The sequence below is a fragment of the Brassica napus genome, chromosome C3 (genome assembly GCF_020379485.1).
Source record: "Brassica napus cultivar Da-Ae chromosome C3, Da-Ae, whole genome shotgun sequence".
Taxonomy (NCBI): Eukaryota; Viridiplantae; Streptophyta; class Magnoliopsida; order Brassicales; family Brassicaceae; genus Brassica; species Brassica napus.
The window spans coordinates 66,866,856-66,884,453 of record NC_063446.1 but is presented as its reverse complement, the minus strand read 5'-3'; the positions used below and the strand labels follow the sequence as shown (position 1 = coordinate 66,884,453).

The following is a 17,598-nucleotide window of genomic DNA, read 5'->3' as shown; positions in this document are numbered from 1 at the left end:
TCAACTACACCTTTGATCACGGGGTCCTGAATTTGACCCGTCGTCTTGTTAGTGTGAGCCACCTTAATGAGTTGTAGACGATCAACGGGATTACCGTCATTTGCTTCGATCTAAAAAAACCGCCATTATTAGCCAAGGAATATATAAAATATTTATTTAAAAAATATAAAGATAAATAATAATAAAAACTTACAATTTCATCCTCCTTAGTAGACATAGAGCAAGCGCCGAGGTTGTGCACATACATACCTTTCCCGCCACGATCGCTCTTCCGGTTCCTGGAGTTCCTAGAGACGTCTCTGCAGTTTCTTCCTTCTCCCAATGAGCTATCAACTGCTCCCACACCGACCCGTTGATGAACCGTGGCTTCTTGTTCTTCTGCCAAACTGTCTTCCACGAGTTTATCTGCTTTGTGTAAGAGTCCATGGCCTTTTCGTTGAATTTCTTACGGACTGTTTCCGTAAGATCGGAGTGCCAGTTGAACTCTTGCTACAAAACAAACACAATTTAATAAGTAAATATATTTAAAAAAATGTTCAAACTTTAAAAATGAGAGAGTTACTATACCGCGAACTGACAAAACCACAACTCTCGTTCGTCGGAAGGGATCACACTCCACTTTGGATATCCAAAACGGAGCATGGAGTACATCATCTGGTTGATGCTCCGGCTAATGCCATTTTTCGACTTGGTGAACCTTTAAAAAAAATACAAGTTAGCAAGTTAATTAAAGGAAAAATATAACGGTACAAATAAAAAAAATACTAACCAAGTGCTATGGCCTCGTCGTGGGTTGGTTTGGAGAAACGGGAGATGCTCTCGACCTGGTTGTTGAACCAATAGATGAACCGGCATGACCCCCGGATCCTGTTGAGAAGCAGCGTGAGGGGCAGCGTGAGGGGCTGAGGGAGCTGGAGCGGGAATATATGCGGGAACCGAGTCATGAGACGATCCCGATGCACGGGAACTACTCACCGAACTACGTCGAAGACGGGCTGCGGGGCGGGCTTCATCCTCGGCCCTAAAAAAAAAAATTAACCCATCAAACATATTTTCAAATCATTTCTATTTTTAATGTTTTCATTTATATATTTACAAAAGGTTTTATAAACGTTTTAAAAAAAACTATTAAACATTTATATATATATATATTATATATATGTATAAACAATTATAAAAAAATTATAAATATAGAAAAATATTGTTAAAATTTATAAATGAAGAAAAATGTTGTTAAATATTTATATTTTTTTTTAAAAAACGTTTTATTATACATAGTTTATTAGTGGAAACTTATAAAAAATTATAAAAAATTTTAAAATTTTTATTATACATGATTTACATATATATATATATATGTATACAAAATTATAAAAATTTAAAATATAGAAAAATGTTGTTAAATATTTTTTAAAAATTTTAAAAACGTTTTATTATATATATTTCATTACTGGAAACTTGAAAAACGTTTTTAAAAATAAAAAAAAATGTTTTAAAAAATCAAAAAATGATTTTAAAAATCAAAAAATGTTTTTAAAAATCAAAAAACGTTTTTAAAAATCAAAAAACGTTTTTAAAAATCAGAAAAATGTTCCAAAAAAAACTAAAACAACAATCCAAACAACAATCCTAACTTATATATCCTAAACTATCCATTCAATCCTAAAATTTTCAATCAAACAACCTAAAATCCGAGATCAACTTCCAAAACCCTAAACAATTGATAAAAAAGAAGGTTTGGGATGATTCTTACATGATTTGGGGTTTGGAGAAGAGATATGGGTGAAGAGAGGATTCGCCGGTGAAGAGAGGTGGAGAAAGGCCGGAATCGCCGGAGAGGGGGAGAATCGCCGGAGTGTTTTCGTTTTGTGAGAGAGAGGCCGCGGAGATAACGAAGAAGGAAGAAGAAGGGTTTTTATTTCCGAGGATTCCGACGGACACGGGTTCGTCGGTATTCCGTCGGTATAATTAAAATATACCAAATGCCGATTCGCGAAAATTTTCAAGCGTTTGGTTCTCCCGGGCTAATTGAAATTCCGACGGAATGTGTCCGTCAGTATTTTCCGACGGACACATTCCGTCGGTATACATCACACATTAACAACATCCTACTATAAATAAATACGCATAACTCATATATTATAATATATATTATATAGATATATATATATATATATATATAATACTATATAAAGTCCAACATGATCTAATGAACACCTGATGTGTCCGAACTCCGAAGTAGAAGATCATGTGTTCTTGCAAGAACATTCAGATCTAACGCACCACTGGCCATCGTCTCGCCGTCCTTCTCGAAGTGACATCTCATGTGCATGACCTCGTAAAGCCTGACCACTGGAGAACATCTAAAACAGATATTACACTTATGATGCCCCGAAAAACATAACGATCTTCCTTGATGATCTTGGTCACTAGAAGTAGTATACCGTCATAATCACCGGTTACGTTTGTGATTGCGAAACATCCTTTAACGTTCCTATGACTCGCTCTGTGTCCTCCTAAAGCATGATGTGATACGAACACTTTCTTGGAACCTCCACACTCGAACCGCTCACTTGATGATGATGGTGTGGCATAAGACAGCATTAAGAGGTAAGAGCGATATATTCTAAATTCTTCCTCGGACAGTGACACCGAACTTGGTGATCTCTGGTTTAGCTTTTTGATAATGAAACCGCGGAGGCGACCCCGGTGGTTAGGAGGAGGATTGATGCCACGCCATTGACGCTTAGGGTGACATCTCATGTGACCAAGCCAAAGAGAGCTTTCCAGGACCAAACGTTTTGCCACATTTAGATTTTGGTGAAGAATTAGAGGATAATGCAACGGTTTTGGTGCGTTTATTTCTCGAGCTCTGATACTAACAGGAGATAAAGCAAGCTGGGGATTTGGATCAAGGAAATGGTGATGAAAATTGAGATCATAATCGGAATTATGGTGGTCATGTGTGATCACGTAAAGTGATGGGAGAAAGGCGATAAAGGGTTGGTTAAGTAGAATAAGAGGAAGACAAATAAGAGACGGTTACTTGGCGAGGAAGTTAGAGCATCATTATCCTAGAGACCCATTAAGAGTCTCTTAATAATTTTTAATAGTATTTAAGAAGTAAATTTGGTTATAGACTTTGTTAAAAACTTTCAACCTTTTTGTCGTCCATTGCAAGTCTCTTAATCAAAGAGTTTTTTTTAAAAAAATTAGAGAATGTTTTTTGATTATTTTGTGAATATAGAAGATGAGAACATTTCTTCCCATGATCATTCTTCCCATGATCATTCACAAACAAGTAAAACTGCACGTACCTCACCACTGATCCTCATGAAACAGTTTCTCACCAAAGCTGCACAATTCAGTAGGCAAAATATTGTTAGGGAAGAACATGTTATTCCATGAGATGATTCTTCTTAAGGTGTGACAAAAAGAACAAATCCTATATCGCATTGAGTAGAAGAACACAAGTCAACAAGCAAAGCTTTAAGATATAACACAGCACGTACAGATCCAAGACCAATCATATATCTCAACAAAAATATGCGTAAAGAGACGAGTAACAATTCATTCCTTCAATAGTATGTCAAAGTTTTCATCTTATCATACAAACCGAGCTTTAATCCCATTACATACAAAAGATTGACATCTTAGAGTTTCAGCCCCCTATTCCATGAACGACATTCTAGCTTACTAATCAATAAATCTCCAAGTTCACTTTTTAATTTCAAAACAAGCAGTGATGAAGTAGATCTTGGCGTAAAAAAAAATCAAGCTTCCATGATCAAAGATTACAATTTTAAAGAATTTAAAAGATCAAAAACAAACCTCGAGCAAGATGTCTTTGATCCTAAAACAACCTCCTTAGAAACCATTGAAAACTCTTCAATCGCATCACTCAGGGCGTCCGCTTCATCTCACCTGTATAATAATCAATACCAATCAGTTCTCAGACACATTGGTGCATCAGCTTTTTAGTTAACTACATACTGTTATGAACATGGCCTGTAAGAAGTCACTGGACTTAGTTTTCATACTGTTATGAACATGAACAGATTCGTTTTCATCATATGGAACAAGGCAAGAACAGATTTATAGAAGCAAAACCCAAGAAGAGATATAATCAAAGATCAAAGCTTTATGGACAAACAATCAAATCCAGAAACTTAAATTCCATTAAAACTGAAAATCCAATTCAATCAAGCGTGGTAAGAAGAGTCATCAGAGTTGATCGTAATTGAAAGAAGCAGGACAAGACCAAGACAGCAAGCAGAGAAATCTAAAAGGTGAGAAGAAGAGTCATCAGACTTATCACCGCCGTTAAACCACCAACCATTGTCTCCGCCGGAGCCGTTTCCATTATCATTATTGCCGCCGATATCTCCAGAAGGAAAGCAGTTTCTCCTCCTAGCGATTGATTAGTAAGGCTTTTCAGCAGTGGCTACTAATAGAGGGAACTGGGAAAGGAGGAAGTGGTGGTGGCCGGAGTGATTGCCGTGGGAGAAGTACCGTCCAATTTTCCGCCTAGAGAGAAAGAGATGTGGAGAGAAGAAGAGACACGTGTCTCATAAGATACGTCCCTTATTGTCCTCAATTAAGGAACGTTCCTTCTAATAATAGGCAATTTTCTTTTTCTTTTAATCCTAATAATATAAGAGACAGCCTCAGAGACTGCGTTAATGATGCCCTTATGGAGGAACAAGGAGACGGACAGTTTACTTCAGTGAGGAACAGAGCGGTTTATTGTGTAAGAAATTTTTTTCCCTTTTGCACTTTGAAAACCACATTTTCTTATTTGCTTCAGTTTTGCTTAAGTTGTTGGGCCAGTTTATTTTTAATGAGCCATATAATCCATGTTCTCCATCAGTATATCTAATTGACCCAAAACCAAATAGAACCGACCCAAAACCGGACAAATATGAGTCTAAAAATCCCTATCAGAAAAGTCCGGACCGGAAAAAAGCTGTCTGAACCCGAATGTGCAGGTCTACTTTGATTTGTTATGGTTGTTTCATCCAAATATTTGTTCCTTTTGTGGATATAATCTTGTTGCGTTCAATTTTCCTTTTTCGTAAAATAGTCTATTAGAAAACGAACATGTTTTAAATTTTGAAAATACTGTATAAACTTATTAGTGATTGTTTTTTTTGGTCAAAACTTATTAGTGATCGTTAAAAATGCTCAATTTCTATTTTTCTTTTAATATACTAGTAGAAAACTGTGAAATAGACACGGAATTTTTTCGTGACTATGGTCTTTTTTCATGACTATAGGATGACATAGTAAAGATTAGTCACCAAAAAAATAGTGTGTATACGATCGTGACCAAAATTGACCAGGACAAATCGCGACTAAAATTGGACACGATTTGTGTTCGTGACACGCATATGATATATTTGTAGATGCTCATGATTTTTTTCCTATTCCAATTCTTTGGCTTACTTCATCAGACAAACTGTGACAGGAAATATATTTAGCTATCCGGTTTAATCAATATATTCGTTGGTGGTTTTATATGTATTTCGGTTTACTAGAACCAAACCGGTTCCAAACCCTTTTTGTATCCGAGAAATCAATCAAGAATACAACTTTAGCTTCTTCTCCAAGTTCTCTTCTCTATCATCACCAATAACCATCATCACTTATCATCATCATAATCACTGATTCATGGATCTTCATGGTGACTTTCTATTCTCTTGATTACCTCCTAGACCTTGATTCTCCTATCTTCGAGCTCACGGAGAGCTTCCAGATCAGGATCCTATTTCATGTGAAAATGTTACACAAACCTAAGACAAACCTTAAAGTCTTTTTGTGTTTGTTTTCGTATTTTTTTTTTTTGGTTAAACATAAAGTTTAGAGTTTCACTCTGTCATTTGATGGAGAAAAGATAAAGTAATCAAATACCAAAACAAAGTTTGCATTTTTCCCAAGTTTCTTCAAGCATACCCATGATCCTGTTTACCTTTTCTTTTAGTTGTTAAAGACCCACTTGCTCTTCCCTTTTCATTTATAAAATATATATATAGCCCTTTTGCTTCTTATTCATGCCTTTCTTTCAGCTAGATGTTTTCAGTATATAACCAATCTTTTGTTATTAAAGGATTATATTGGTTTGGGTTTTGGCATCTCTGCCACACATTCCTTGCCAACCCTTGTCTCTCTATGGTCGAGGTAAGGGTTTCATCCTCGTGACACTTATTTCCAGGTCTGGTCAAAGCTACTCTCTTTCCTTATCTTACATATTCTCTTGTCCATAACAAGTTTCTAGCTTTATCTTATGTTACTTGCCTCACAATCTTTCATTTTGTGAATACTTGCTGTTTGTTTATATCATACTTGGTGTTTCAGTAACTGAGAAGGCCAACATGTCTTGCGTTTTGGTTCTGTTGAGCGTCATTGTTCTTAGCGGTGATGGGATCATTTCAGAGGGAGCTTCAAGGCCTCATGTTGTTAATGTTGGAGCAATCTTCGGTTTGAACACTTTACATGGTAAAGTTGCATATATCGCCATGAAAGCTGCAGAGGACGATGTGAACTCCGACCCCAGCTTCCTTGGGGGATCGAAGTTGCGTATTTTGATGAACGATGCTAAACGCAGCGGATTCCTCAGCATCATAGGAGGTGAATAAATGTTTAACAGTTTTTTTAACAATTTGTTTTATTGATACCAATTTGCAACCAATAGATAAAGAATACCACAAAATAGTAATTAGAAACTAAATTTTTTTTTTTGCACCAAAACTAGCAAGGACAAACACCAATGATAACACATCAGCCATACTAAACTGATTTTGTTTCGAAATAAGATAAATTTGGTGAAAATTATTTATATGAAAAGAGACTACATACCAATATCCCTAAATTAAGTTAAAGAATACTTTGAAAATATTGGATCTATTATGTACAGAATTGCTAATGAAATTTTTTTTTTTTGAACGTTTGGTTAATGAAATTTCTTAGTCTCTTAATAAGTTTTGTATAATTAAATATTGAGAAAATTAGCATACCAGGAGAAAAAAATCAAAATAACATTACTTAAAATTTTAATTTTTTTTTTATATATTTGAGTTTGGGTTTTGTGATTGAGATTTGTGATTTATTATTAGGAGATGAGATTAGGGTAAGGGTAGTTTAGGTAGGTATGAGAGTTAGGGTGTCTATTCATGTTTTGTTTCGAGGATTCGGGTTTTTTGGAGTATAAGTAGCTTCATTAATATTTGAATATTATAAAAGTTCGATTTGGACTTAGTAAATCATGTGAAAATTAGTTGCACTCGGAAATTTTTAGGTTCGACACTAAATCGGTTTAAATACTGAAGTAATTGAAAACGGTCAAATAAATACTGAACTTACACAATTTTGCAAAAAAAGTATGAACTCTTCATCAATCCAAAAAATATATGAATTTGTGTTCACTGAGCCACATTAGGTATTCTCTTCAACATTTATTTTGTTAACGGAAATCATTGTTTTGCTAAAATAAAAAAAAAATTCACTGTAAAATAGTGAACTTACGTTTTACTAAAAAAGCATAAACTTTTCACTGACCTAAAAGATATAAACATGTTTTTGGTTTGGATTTTGGATTCTTGGTTTATATATAATTTGTCTTAACCAAAATAAGTTTATATTTTTGGATCAATGAAAATTTCATGCTTTTTAGCAAAAATGTGTAATTTTAATATTTGTACGATGAATTTTCTTAGTCCTTTTTTATTTTAGCAAAATAACGATGTTTTGATTTCTGCTAAAAAATAAATGTTGATTAAGTGAAATTTAAGGTTAACTAAAGTTATACATAATTTGGCTCAATCAACACAAGTTCACATGTTTTTTGGATTAATGAAGAGTTCCTGTTTTTTTTGGCAAAAGTGTGTATGTTTGGTATTTATTTGACCATTTTCTCCGTAAATTACCGTTATTTTGGGATTTTTTGGTTATATGCTAATTTCGTATAAAATAAAGTGCTATCTGTAGAATTTGTCCTTCTATCTTTTTTTTTTGAAAACTAAACTCTTACTTATCCTTGTGTTGGTTTTTAATATCACAGCGTTGAAATTCATGGAGACTGATGTTGTGGCTATAATTGGTCCTCAGACATCGATTATGGCTCATGTTCTGTCTTACATTGCAAATGAGCTTAAAGTACCTATGTTGTCATTCACAGCTCTAGACCCTAGTCTCTCGCCACTTCAGTTCCCCTTCTTTGTCCAAACAGCACCTAGCGATCTCTTTCTGATGCGTGCCATTGCGGAAATGATCACTTACTACGGTTGGTCAGACGTGGTTGCATTGTACAACGACGATGATAACAGCAGAAACGGTATAACATCTTTAGGCGACGAGCTTGAAGGAAGACGCTGCAAGATCTCTTACAAGGCGGTGCTTCCTCTGGATGTTGTGATCACAAGTCCTCGTGAGATCATAGATGAGTTAACCAAGATTCAAGGGATGGAGTCTCGTGTAATCATTGTGCACACGTTCCCTAAAACAGGTAGAATGATCTTTGAGGAAGCCAAGAAGCTTGGCATGATGGAGCAAGGCTATGTCTGGATAGCTACAACATGGTTGACTTCTCTGTTGGATTCATATAGCCCTTTACCACCCAAGAAGATTGAAGCCATTAGAGGGGTGCTCACTCTTCGTATCCACACTCGAGAATCAAGAAAGAGAAGAGACTTTGGGGCACGGTGGAACAAGTTAAGTAATGGAACTGTGGGATTAAACGTTTATGGACTCTATGCATATGACACTGTTTGGATCATTGCTAGAGCTGTTAAGAGTCTTCTTGATAGTGAAGCTAACATTACCTTCTCCAGCGACTCTAAGTTAACAAGCTTGAAGGGAGGAACACTTAATCTAGGTGCATTGAGCATATTCGATCAGGGACCACAGTTTCTTGAATTTATTGTGAAGACAAAGATGTCTGGTGTCACAGGTCCAGTACAGTTTCTTCCAGACAGATCAATGCTTCAGCCTGCTTATGACATTATAAATATTGTCGGTGACGGGTTTAAGCAGATAGGTTACTGGTCTAACCATTCTGGTCTCTCTGTTATACCTCCTGAGTCACTATACAGCAAGCCTCCAAACCGTTCTAGCTCAAACCAGCATCTGTACAATGTGACTTGGCCTGGTGGGACGTCTGAGACGCCTCGTGGATGGGTGTTACCTAACAACGGGAGGAGATTGAGAATTGGTGTACCTAATAGAGCAAGCTTCAAGGACTTTGTGTCAAGTGTTAATGGAAGCAATAAAGTGGAAGGGTACTCCATTGATGTCTTTGAAGCTGCTATAAAACTGCTTCCTTATCCGGTCGCTCATGAGTTTGTCCTTTTTGGAGATGGTCTCAAGAACCCAAACTACAATGAACTTGTCAACAATGTCTCTACAGGGGTTAGTAAAAAGGATCAACAGACCATAACACAGAGCCTTTTCTAGAGAGTTGACTGTAATAGAGTTGAGGTTTTTCAGGTGTTTGATGCTGTGGTAGGTGACATAGCCATTGTTAAGAGACGAATAAGGATTGTAGACTTCACTCAGCCATACATAGAGTCAGGGCTTGTAGTGGTTGCTGCTGTCACAAAGCTAAATGATACTCCTTGGGCGTTCTTGAGACCTTTTACTCCTCCTATGTGGGCTGTAACAGCAGCTTTTTTCCTCATCATTGGATCAGTAATATGGGTTCTTGAACATAGGATCAATGATGAGTTCCGTGGACCGCCAAGGAGTCAAGTTGTTACAATACTCTGGTTAGTAAACAGTCACTGAAGCTACATTATTCCTATATATTGTTGTATAACATACCTATTCCCATGCAGGTTCACCTTCTCGACCATGTTTTTCTCCCACAGTAAGTTCATACTGAAACCCCAGCTAGTTACTATTACCTGTATAGAGTTTCCTAGGGATAGGCATTCCTGAAACCCCAGCTAGTTACTATTACCTGTATAGAGTTTCCTAGGGATAGGCATTCGGATATCAGATCGGGTTCGGTGAGATATTTTGGATATCGGTATTTCAGATCTAGGAAAATTGGTAATGACCAGATAGTTTAAAATTTCAGATCGAATTATCTTTCCGGTACCAATAAGTTCGGTTAAATTTGAAGAACCAGAAAAAAATCATTCGGATCCACTTATTATAACCATGTATAGAAAAATAACCGATTGTATCCCAAATATCCAGCTCAGATCTGGTGTTCTTATATCCAACATGTCCAGAAATATCTAAAATATCCAAAATTATTAATATATTCAAAATTTTAATTGTAATTTTTAAAATTTGAATTATTATAAACATTAATATAAATAATATTTCTAGATATATATATTTATAAATATTTTCGGATATCCTAAATTTTTCGGGTTTGGATACCAGTCGGATATCTATACCTTAAAATTCGGATCAACCCTGTTTGGAACTTTGGCTCTGGATAATTGGCCCGGGGCTAACATCTTGGAGATGTTCAAACTTGCAGGAGAGAATACAGTGAGCACACTTGGTCGTGTTGTGTTGCTCATCTGGCTTTTTGTGGTTTTGATCATCACCTCAAGCTACACAGCTAGTCTTACATCGATTCTTACAGTGCAACAGCTTAACTCACCGATCAAAGGAGTAGACACACTCATGAGCAGCAGTGAACGTGTTGGGTTTCAGGTAGGTTCTTATGCTGAAAACTACATGATTGATGAGCTTAACATCGCCAGGTCCAGACTTGTGGCACTTGGCTCTCCAAAAGAATACGCTACAGCTCTTCAAAACGGAACTGTCTCTGCTATTGTTGATGAACGTCCTTACGTTGATCTCTTCCTCTCTGAGTTTTGTGGGTTCGCCATTAGAGGCCAAGCGTTCACCAGAAGTGGCTGGGGATTTGTAAGTACCTTTCTCTTGAAGTCTCTCTAAGCATTGTCTGAAAATGAATCTTGATCATCTTGATTTGTCTGAAGGCATTCCCAAGAGACTCTCCGTTAGCTGTTGACATGTCAACAGCGATCTTAGGTCTGTCTGAAACAGGACAGCTTCAAAAGATACGTGAAAAGTGGCTTTCGAAATCTAACTGTAGTAATCTGAATGGTTCACACTCAGATGATGATCAAGAACAGCTTGGTCTCCATAGCTTCTGGGGGCTATTCCTTATGTGTGGGGTTGCTTGTTTCATCGCTCTCCTTATCTACTTCTTCAAGATAGTCCGAGACTTTTGCAACGACCACAAGCCTGTGGAAGAAGCTATAGTACCTTCGCCAGAAAGCTCGCATTCTAACACATTGCATACGTTTCTTGCTTACTTTGACGAGAAGGAAGACAAAACCAAGAGAAGGTTGAAGCGTAAACGGGATCATGAACTCTCTGTAAAGTTTCCTAGACCAATGTGACAGATTTAATCATCACTCAGCTCAAGCAATCTTCTTCAGTCATAACAACATACCTCATGAGTATAGAAGTAAGAAAAGGAGATTTTGATTATGTGATTCTTCAAAACATATGACTTGCAGTGTACGGAACATTGTTGACGCAAGAAGTTAGAAAAAATTGATGCATACATAAACTTGTAACTTGTAAGACAAAGCTCAAGCTGTATTAATTTGTATTGGCAGAGTATTTATTGGTTTCAGTTGACAAACGGAAAAAACTTGAGTTGCCAATCCGGTTTAACTTCCCAAACCGAAAGTTTATTCACAGAAGCTGAACTGAAATCAATTGATTTGTTTTCATTTTTCTACACTTCCAAAAAATTGGTAATAGAAATTAAACCAACTTATGCCCATTTTAACCGGAATTACTTTCAAAAATTACTCAGATTAAACAGAAAATAGTGTGGTATCTATTTCTTATATAGAGATTAAACCAAGGCCAGCCAATTAACCGGACTATTCCAAGTATACGGGTTGGGTTTGGCTTTTCTAGGTTAGTGGTTACTGATTAGTCTTACTTTGCAAAAATAGATACTAATATATTCAAATGAAAACATACTGAAACTTATTCGTTTATAGAATGTACAAAGAAAATACATACATCGAAAGACATACCAAACGATGTGAAAACATTACATGCTTAATGGTTACTATAGTATACCATTGATTTATTCTGTCACAAACTCGAAAGGTGTTCATAATTTATTCATAAAAGCAAAACACCCCCATTTATTTATTATATCATAGCATATAAAAAGACTTAGGCTTACATAAGAACCCTTTAGTTGACACCATTGACAGCTTTGCATGGAGTTTCACCTGAAATGGAGTGGCGATCACAAAAGCTCTTCAATCTATCAAATGCATCCTCCAAAGTTGGAATATGCATGTCAATAGAATGCCTCACCCAGTTCTTCAGAGTAAAAGCAATCCCTAAACCAAACCAGCACACAACATATAAGTTGTTTTATTAAAATGATTATCTTGACTGATAGACCGCAAAACCTTGGACATTGATAATGAATATTGATTAATACCAGGTAAAAGGACGAGGTTTTCCTCAATAGCTAATTTTTCACAGAAGTCTTCATCATCTTCAATGTCCACAAAGCATGACAAGTTCAGCTCGGTCTACGAGTAGAAAAGAAAACAAAATGTAAAGAATACAATTATAAAAAGAAGGTTGGAATAAATTATAAAGATACATAGTAATGATAGAATACCCAAAAGAAGGTGCATGCTTCAGGTTTCATGTAGCAGGTGAGGGAAGGTATGCTCTTGAGCTTATAATATGCAAACTCGGTTGCAACTTTCAGAAAGCACTGCCTCCTTTGGAAGAAATCTTTACCAGTTTTCTCCAAGATGGTGGGAATGGCCGCCTACATAATAAAAACCTGACACATTAGCTATATAATTGATAATAATTGGAATAGGATCCGTAACATTTTATTTTATATCTGGTTACAGAAAGTGCCCGAATTAGAAAGTCTCGTACCTGGATAACAGTTGGTGGTTTAGAATTTAGATCAAGGAACTGTTTTATAGCAGCTAAAACCTGTCCATAAGATTAGGAAAAAAAGTTAATAAGAATGAACGTTGATAACTCTTATATATGTTTAAAGAGTGATGGAGAAAAATAGACCGGACATTTTTGGATTTAAAGACACCATCTAGGTCGTGAAGCGCGATCCAGCCAGTTCGCCATCCAGGGACAGACCATCCCTTCGATATGGACCCGAGTGTAACCACCGGTACAATGGACGAAAATTTGCCCATGGGAACGAAGGGATTACTCCCAAACACCGACCAACGAAAAACTTCGTCAGAAACAACCATTATCCCGAGTTCCCGAGCCAACACAGCGAGCTAAGATTCATTAATATACACACAGTCAAAGGACTATAACATAAGGCCATGCGAATACTTGTATAGCTAGTTAGAGTATAGGTGAAAATACCTGCTTGAGATGAGCTTCAGAGTAGGTGTTCCCGTTGGGATTGTGCGGGTTTATTATAAATATTGCGAATGTGTTCTCATCCGCTGCCGCTCGGACGCTGTCAAGGTCAATCTCATACTTCTCTTCGCGAAGAAATTCGTAATTGCGGACCTCAAGGTGCTTGAAGATGGAACGGATTAAGTTACTTGGGTAGCCTGGCTTGGGAAGCAAGATGTTGGCATTTGGTTTAGCCAATGTATCAACGGCAAGCTCGATGGCTTGTTTGCATCCAACGGTCATAAACACGTCATCAGGTGACAGTTTCTTCGGAAGATCTCTGTTTAGGTAATCTGCTACTGCCCTGAGAAAAGCAAAAATTATGGGACACTTTTTTGTCAAAGAGGTCTAAGATTAATAAACTATGCTACTATAATTATATGTACGTATATATCACCTTTTGGCCGCCGGAAGGCCAATGCTGGGAGCATAGGCGTTTCCAGTGCCACATAGGACGGCTTTAACAACAGCCCTTTCAGCGGTGTGGCTAGTCTCGGCAGTTTCACCTCGTGGAGGCAAAATGGGCTTTCCTTGAGGATCGCACAGAGCAAAGAGTTTAGAGGTGTAAGTGCTTAGTGAGGCTTCTGAGGCGGCCTTGCCCTCATCGCTGCCACTGAACTGCCAATCAACGCTTTCATTGTTCGCCATCTTTTTTTTTTCCTTTTATTTCCTTACGTAGTTTTTTTTTTTTGTTTTTGGATGATTACTCTCGTTACTACTAGTGAGATTATATAGTACAAGTTTTTACACTTTTTCTTATCAAAGTTTATACTTCGCGTGGTTATATAAGAAAAGAAAGGAACTAAATGCATCTCGAGTCCCGTACATGTTAGAGCAGCATTAATCCAAATATCTAAATGGGTTTCTAAATTTTTTTTTGGCCGATTTAAAAAAAAAAAAAAATTAAAAATAAATCAATCGCGGGCCGCCACGTGTCAGTAGGGCTCGCACACAGTAAAAAAACCCCATTACATACGTTTCTTATTTGGCTACATTTGGCTCCCTTCTTCCTCGGTTCCCCCATTTTTGTGGTTCCTTCCCCTCCTAAAAACCCTCTTACATACCTGGTTAATGCTGCTCTTAGAACGTTTCCCTTATCACGGTAAGTACAAAATGTAAAAATGTCAATGGAAAATAGGTAAATGTTTTTGGGATCAAATAGGTAATTTATATAAAATATTTTATCAGACAAAGAAAAATCACGTGCTATTTGGATTTTCAATTGTACAAGGTGATATTATATAATATAGTACCAAACTTATTTTCGGTTTTCTTTCTATCCGTAGTTTTTACCATCGGTGACGGCCTCAGGACCTGCTCACAAGGGGAGACAAGTGATACGACCGCTCCGGACCCAAGCCCGTGTCCCCGTATAATAATAATTAAGATGCTTAATTTTTTTATAAATCTATATATTTATATATAAATATAGAATAAATAAAATTGAAAAAGGCCCAAAATTATTTGAAATGTATATAGTTTTATTTTCATTATAAATATACAAAATATTACTAATTAAATTTTAAAAATATTTTAAACATAATCTAAATATAAATTTTAAAGGGTAAAAAAAAAAACTTTGCCCTATGGCCCCTAACACTTTACATTTTGCTTCTTTCAGCCGTGTGTCACCATCAATACATATAAACGACCTAAGAACAATCCTAATGATTTTAGACGTGAGTTACAAGAAACAACAGAATCTTTCTTTTTCGTCATGTTTTTAGCTTTCGTCTATACACTGAAAATGAAAATAGTGAGGATAAGTTGGAATAACCTATCATACTATATTTCTTTTGTAGATCATAAATATTCTTTTCTGTAAAATAACGTCTTCACTTTTAACTATGTAAATCAGATCACGTAATGTAACACCGTAAAATATGACAAAATCATTGAAATATCACTTAAAGATGTAGAATAAATTACCGGGGCTTGTTGCCCGGTGGTAACTAACTTGAAACCCAATAAGATGAAGCCACCTGGGTTCGAGTCCCAGCCATTAGAAAACTAAATTTTCGGTACTGCCAGGGACAGTGGACTGACACAAAATAGGCGAGTGTTTTTTGTTTTGTTAAAGTGGCACAACCTGTGTTGGGTCGGAGCGATAGCTAGCAATACCATACTTGAATCGACATGAGTATGACCAACACAGGCCCGGTGGTAATTAACTTGAAGATCAATAAGGTGAAGACACCTGAGTTCGAGTCCCAGCCACTGGAGAATTAAATTTTCGGTATCGCCAAAGATAGGGGACTGACACAAAATAGGTGAGTGCTTTTTGTTTTGTTAAAGTGGCACAACCGGTGTTGGGTCGGAGTGACAGCTAGCAATACCATACATGAATCGACATAAGTATGACCAACACACATGCCCGGTCCGGGTCATAGGCAAGAGTTAACTTAGTTAACTTTCAAACGACATTGACCATGATAAGTCGAGGACAAGAGTTAGAAAATATTCATATATGCATGGGCCAGATATGAGTCATTCGGGAGGCTTTGTTCGGCTTAGTATATTAGAAGATAATGGTCGAACACAGAAAAATACTTACCTGGATGAGGTCGACTGTTGATCAATAAGATGAGTGGCCTAAGCTAGTAACTTCCATTGCACAATAAGGAAGGGTGCTTAGCTTAAGATTTTCCCAAGTAGAAGAGCCTGCATCTTATTTTGCGGTAGTGGGGTGATATTACGTGTATACGCACACCAATTAACCTAATGTGCACACTACCACAATCGAATGGTATGTCGATGTAGCACTTTATGATCAAATCCACAAAGACCAACGATTACACTTTATCTTTATGAGATCAATACTTAGCTAAAACAATGATGGGGTTTTGAGATTAAGGTTTCGTAACAAGCAAGTAATAAGATTAATTAAAGCTTTCAGATGATTAAAATGCTAGCCAAGGGTGGTTTGGTCGGGTGTTAAACAAGTGTGAGCCAAACAATTATTCAAGTTCGATTAAAGACCAGTCTAGAACTCGAATCACTTAAGATAGATCAGCCCACTGTCGTGGTGCTTCACCTTTTGTCAATCAATCTCAGTACCTAAACTTTCGTTTGGATTGAGATGCGATGACAAACATTGAGATCAAGTCCGATCTGTTAACAAAACACCCTAACATCTACTTTCGCTGGTTAGGGATATGATGCTCATTCAAGTTATGTCTAGCAACCTATAACACTTTTGAAGAATAGATTAAACCTAGAATCAGGCACTAAGTGGTTAACTTGATGCAAGCCTTAAGAACAACAGTGAATGAAGACAATCGATTTATAACTTATTTATGTCAAGCTCACGGATCTAACACCCTAACACCCTAGACTAAGCAAGCTGACTACTCAGCCATGAAGAAAGAAAACACAGAGACAGAGATATAAAGCAACATGAAATATGACTGAAATAAAGTAATAGGGTTTAGGGGTTCTTCTCTAAATCGAGAGAGATGGTCTTCTCCCTTTACAAAGTAGCAAAATCTCAAGTCTTAAACTCTAAGGTCTGGTTTCTTCTCCAAAAAATAGCGTAGTAAAATATAGAAAACCAGAAAAAGAAGTTTTATGGAAGCCACCGGCGGTTGGAAGAAAAAGATGGGATAATTAGGGCAAATCCCGTAATGACTTGTAGTTTTCTTGAAAATCTCTGCCGCAGGAACAGACACTCGGGTTGCTCCGCTCTATCTAGAACAATCACTCGGGTTGCTCTGCTATTGGGAACAGTCACTCCGACTGTTCCGCGTGAAAATCTCCAGATTGCATTGTGTTCTGTCTTTTTTTGTTCCAGCTGGTCTATCTCCAATCCAATGCAACTCCAGACCTGTAATGACTCAAAAAGGACTAGGAAGACTCGATAATGACTTGGAAACCAATTAGAAAACATATATACAAGGTGCCAAAAACACCATATATCAATTCCCCCAAACTTAGATCCTTGTTTGTCCTCAAACAATGTCAAGTATCAAGAACATGGAGAAAGGTTTGAAAGTGTGAGAACTATCCTATTCTCAGCAACCATACTTTAACCACGAATCTCTAAACCCTACAAGCAATAAAACTAGGACAATACACCCTTACCGGAACCCCACTGACTGCTGTTCAAAAACCGGCTCCATACTCTTCATCTCAAACTTGAAAAAGCAACACTATCGAGACAAAACTCCCTACATTCATTTAAGAGTA

General features: G+C 36.9%; 2 protein-coding genes, 1 non-coding gene and 1 pseudogene across 3 annotated transcripts; 2 read left to right on the top strand and 2 right to left on the bottom strand.

The window, feature by feature from the left end:
• Positions 1 to 2,206: 2,206 nt before the first annotated feature.
• Positions 2,207 to 2,916, bottom strand: LOC125583285 (annotated as a pseudogene).
• Positions 2,917 to 6,144: 3,228 nt separating this feature from the next.
• Positions 6,145 to 11,607, top strand: LOC111200076 (glutamate receptor 3.2). The gene is made up of 6 exons (XM_048750355.1): positions 6,145 to 6,627; positions 8,057 to 9,402; positions 9,481 to 9,758; positions 9,828 to 9,859; positions 10,487 to 10,881; positions 10,956 to 11,607. Exons 1-6 carry the CDS (start codon positions 6,372 to 6,374, stop codon positions 11,379 to 11,381), a joined length of 2,733 nt encoding a protein of 910 aa, XP_048606312.1. The 5' UTR covers positions 6,145 to 6,371; the 3' UTR covers positions 11,382 to 11,607.
• A 369-nt stretch (positions 11,608 to 11,976) lies between these two features.
• On the bottom strand, positions 11,977 to 14,223 carry LOC106368471 (probable aminotransferase TAT4). The gene is made up of 7 exons (XM_048750354.1): positions 13,811 to 14,223; positions 13,378 to 13,717; positions 13,068 to 13,286; positions 12,916 to 12,975; positions 12,644 to 12,799; positions 12,458 to 12,551; positions 11,977 to 12,353 (listed from the first exon to the last, which is right to left on the bottom strand). Exons 1-7 carry the CDS (start codon positions 14,059 to 14,061, stop codon positions 12,202 to 12,204), a joined length of 1,272 nt encoding a protein of 423 aa, XP_048606311.1. The 5' UTR covers positions 14,062 to 14,223; the 3' UTR covers positions 11,977 to 12,201.
• A 1,736-nt stretch (positions 14,224 to 15,959) lies between these two features.
• LOC125584673 lies at positions 15,960 to 16,122 on the top strand. The gene has a single exon (XR_007321583.1). It is a non-coding gene; the product is annotated as a U1 spliceosomal RNA (small nuclear RNA).
• The last annotated feature ends 1,476 nt before the right edge of the window (positions 16,123 to 17,598 follow it).